The sequence below is a fragment of the Penicillium rubens genome (assembly GCF_028828025.1).
Source record: "Penicillium rubens strain IBT 27055 chromosome Unknown utg000002l_segment0_segment0, whole genome shotgun sequence".
NCBI lineage: Eukaryota > Fungi > Ascomycota > Eurotiomycetes > Eurotiales > Aspergillaceae > Penicillium > Penicillium rubens.
Window position 1 is genome coordinate 7,252,756 of NW_026890600.1, and position 3,748 is coordinate 7,256,503.

Consider the following 3,748-nt stretch of genomic DNA (forward strand, 5'->3'; position numbering starts at 1 on the left):
ACGGCCAGGGTTCAAAACTCGCTTTTTGGGGGTGTTGATGCCTGAATGCCTCACTTTGAAACGGCAGAAAAATTAAGATACCTGAATTACTATTACATATGCCTTAATAAGCAAAGTACGCTGTTTCTGCTGACGTTATAGGGTTATTATAAAATGAAGCCTTTTGCTCCCATACAAATCCATACATCTCCATTTTTGGGGAGGTTTACCCTCTCCAGCATGAAAATGAAGCCTTTTTCTCCCATACAAATCCATACATCTCCATTTTTGGGATGGTTTACCCTCTCCATATATGAAAATGAAGCCTTTTGCTCCCATACAAATCCATACATCTCCATTTTTGGGGAGGTTTACCCTCTCCAGCATGAAAATGAAGCTTTTTTTTTTAATTCCTACTTACAAATCCATATATCTATCTAACCCTCCGTCTCCGATGGCTCCGCCGAGGTGTTGTAACCGGAGATCTAGCCCGCTTCCGCCTCACCGGCTCTGCTCTCACTGGCTCTGCTCTCACTGGCTCTGCTCTCACTGGCTCTGCGTCCACTGGCTCTGCGTCCACTGGTGCTGGACTTGGTGTAGTTACATGGAAAGGGGCCTCATCCTCCCATAGATCAGCCTCGAATGAATACGTATCTTTATACCGCTTCACAACCACATGGAGCTTCGCCTTCCGACCTGGAAGCCTATCAACAAGCTCCTTCACAGTACCGTCAAAGGAATCATCCACTCCCGATATCCATCGAGGACTATATTTCCCCTTCGCGTACTGCATCTCCTCAGCAAAGTAGCATTTGTCCGTCCACCCTAGACTGAAATCAACGATACTCGGTAGCGCTGTAATAAAGTAATCCCTCGTAAAGCTGTCGATATTCAAGACCGTTTGTTTAGGACGAAGGTTAACGGAAACTGAAGCTATAAAAGTAATAATTAGCTTTTGCTTCTAGATTATATAGGAAATACATACCATCCGGAATTGGATTTGTCTCTCCTGGTTTCTCCTAGAGATAGAAAATCACTATCATAGTGATTTGTTTACTCGCCTCTTCAGCGGCTTTCCGAGCTTCCTCTGCCTCCTTAAACTTCTTAGTATAAGCAAGGCGGTTTCCGCTAACTGTATTGCTCCGGAGGTCAGCGAACCGAGTGCTTGTGTACTGGGCTCGTGTAGGTGAAGGCCCCGCTGACGAAGGCCCCGCTGACGAAGGTATTGCTGACGAAGGTATTGCCGGCGTTATAGGTGCTACTAAGGAAGTAGGTGTAGGAGTTGTAGAGTCGAACTCCCGTAAGAGGGTCCTAAAAGCCTCTTGTGCTGCATCTGACAAATACATATTGGTAGAGAGTATATCAAATGTGTAGATGAATAAAAATATAGAAGAACTTGATAGATAAAAGAACCTAGATAGAGAATGCTTTAATTTAGATAGTATTTTAATTTTAACGATATTTTTAACCGAGACATCTATAGATAGATTCATATACTAGGCTAATTTGTAATATTAAATACATTTTCTACCCTTCCGAGACATACTCCTAATACTCCTCTTCATCAAATATCTCCGAGACATTCTCTCCCAATTCATCCACTGCATGCTCCTTATTAGGATCCCACTTAGCTGCACCTATTGGCTTTATACAAACGTCGAGTATCGGATCTTAGCCCGAGGCCCAATGCCTATATGCTCGCTCCCGTAGCTTCATATACACCGCTTCAAATAGAGACTTAGAGTCACTAGTAAACCGAAGATCCGGATTTATAGGGTCAAACGGTATCCCTATAAGCTCTTCTCCAATTTCAACCAGCTGCTAGTGACACCATACAAATGTGGGCGGTGGAAGGTATTCATTAGGATCCCATTCCTATATATCATCTTAAAGCCTTTTTAAGAGCTGTGCTTGGTCTGATACTAGATCTTAGTCAATCTCACACTTGAAGTCCTTCGCATCCCCTTTCGGTAAGTGAAAGTTCATTGCTGGCTTTCCTGGGACTAGATATTCTTGGCGAGCATAGAGCTGGATAGGGTGGGTATTCCAATTCTCGGTGTATGATTTAACTCGCTTCCGTATAGTTTCTATATAGACTGCAAGAAGAGATACTTAATCAGGAATACTATCTTTTATAAAGCAGTTTTCGTGTGCTAGGCGGCGAAAAAAGCGCTTCTTTTAAATTAGTATAGAATCAAATTAAATATTAAGTTATAGTGCACTTACATAGAAGAGCCCAGTGGTTGCCCTTGATAACATCCCCCACCATACCTCAATACGCTAGTTATTAACACTTCTTCCATATATCCAGCAGTCTTTAGGTTTGACAGAGGGATCAGCTTAGCGACGAAGCTCATAGTGGCTATCAGCTAAAAGAACAGTCTCTACACCTCGATCAGATCGGAATTTCCTTGGTTGAAACCCTCTTTCTTAGAAAGCATTAGTGGCTTAGCGTAAAACGCTAACCGCAGTGCGAGCGGTTATACCAACGTATATCCAGACAATGTAACGAGAGTATCCGTCAATTGTGGCATAGATCTCAATACCGAAAGGTTCGAGCTTCATATGTCCGTCAATATGCCATACATCGTTTGGTCCTAGGGACATATAGTTTATCCGTTCGCGCCGTGAACCTGGAAGCCGGCTTTGTACATCTTAAGGCCGAAGGAGACGCTGCGCAAGCTCAATTTGGGCCCTAAAGTAGGTTAGTATAGGATAGAGAATTGGAGTATAGAGAATTGGAGTATAGAGAATTAGAGTAGAGCACTTACTCTGTATAAAATAGCCCCATAGAACGAATATAGCGATATAGAGTACGGTAGCCAAAGTCCTCAACCTCACCAATAATATTCTCACAGATAAGAATGGCTTGGAGATCGTCAAATTGTTACTATCGCTAATCAGGGGAGAGACGAAGCTTAATATTAAGGTCCGCTCGAATCCTTCTGATAGTCCTCTCCGATGAAGGTCTGCCGTCTACGGCGAGAATTCGAAGAATTTCGCTTGTGTTAAACCGAGATACAAGTGCTTCAACACGATCTTAAATCTCTACCCTAGGGGTAAGAGTAAGATCATGGCGTATAGGCGGTTTCCAGTAACCAAGAGATCTCTGTAGGGTACTACGACTAATTACGATGTTGTATCGTTCTTCGAGGATAGCGCGGATGTCTGCATATGTGGTGTTCTGGCTAATGAGATCGAGTATCTCTTCTTTATAGGGCTCTAGATCAATACGCGGGCGCGGCATAGTTCATATATGGAGTAGTGTATAGGGAATAAACATTTGTGGGATGACAGCTTGCAAAATGGGAAGTTTTAATATAGACTAGTAATCGATCGGGACTAGTTATTCCGCGCCGGAGAGAGAGAGTCGGTAAACCATCCCAAAAATGGGAGATGCATGGATTTGTATGGGGGAAAAAAGCTTCATTTTCATACTGGAGAGAGAGAGAGAGAGAGTAAACCATCCCAAAAATGGGAGATGCATGCATTTGTATGGGAGAAAAAGGCTTCATTTTCATGCTGGAGAGGGTAAACCTCCCCAAAAATGGAGATGCATGGATTTGTATGGGAGCAAAAGGCTTCATGTTTATATGAATGTTTACAATACATTGTATAGAGCGGTGTAAAAGGCGGTACTCATTAAGGCATCCAGGCATCAAGATCCCCTAGTAAAAAGAGTTTTGAACCCTGGCCGTTATACCGCTGCGTATCGGGCCCTTCTACTATACTTAATTTTTAAAGGTAAGGTCTTTATTAAATCTTAGTT

At 42.8% G+C, this 3,748-nt stretch overlaps 1 protein-coding gene across 1 annotated transcript; it reads right to left on the reverse strand.

Annotated features, from left to right (window-relative positions):
- Positions 1–416: 416 nt before the first annotated feature.
- N7525_005225 (uncharacterized protein) lies at positions 417–1,325 on the reverse strand (the record flags this gene model as incomplete). The annotated part of the gene is made up of 4 exons (XM_061213325.1): positions 417–464; positions 530–912; positions 965–988; positions 1,037–1,325. The coding sequence occupies 4 exons, from the start codon at positions 1,323–1,325 to the stop codon at positions 417–419; spliced, it is 744 nt and encodes a 247-aa protein (XP_061070346.1).
- Between the last annotated feature and the right edge of the window lie 2,423 nt (positions 1,326–3,748).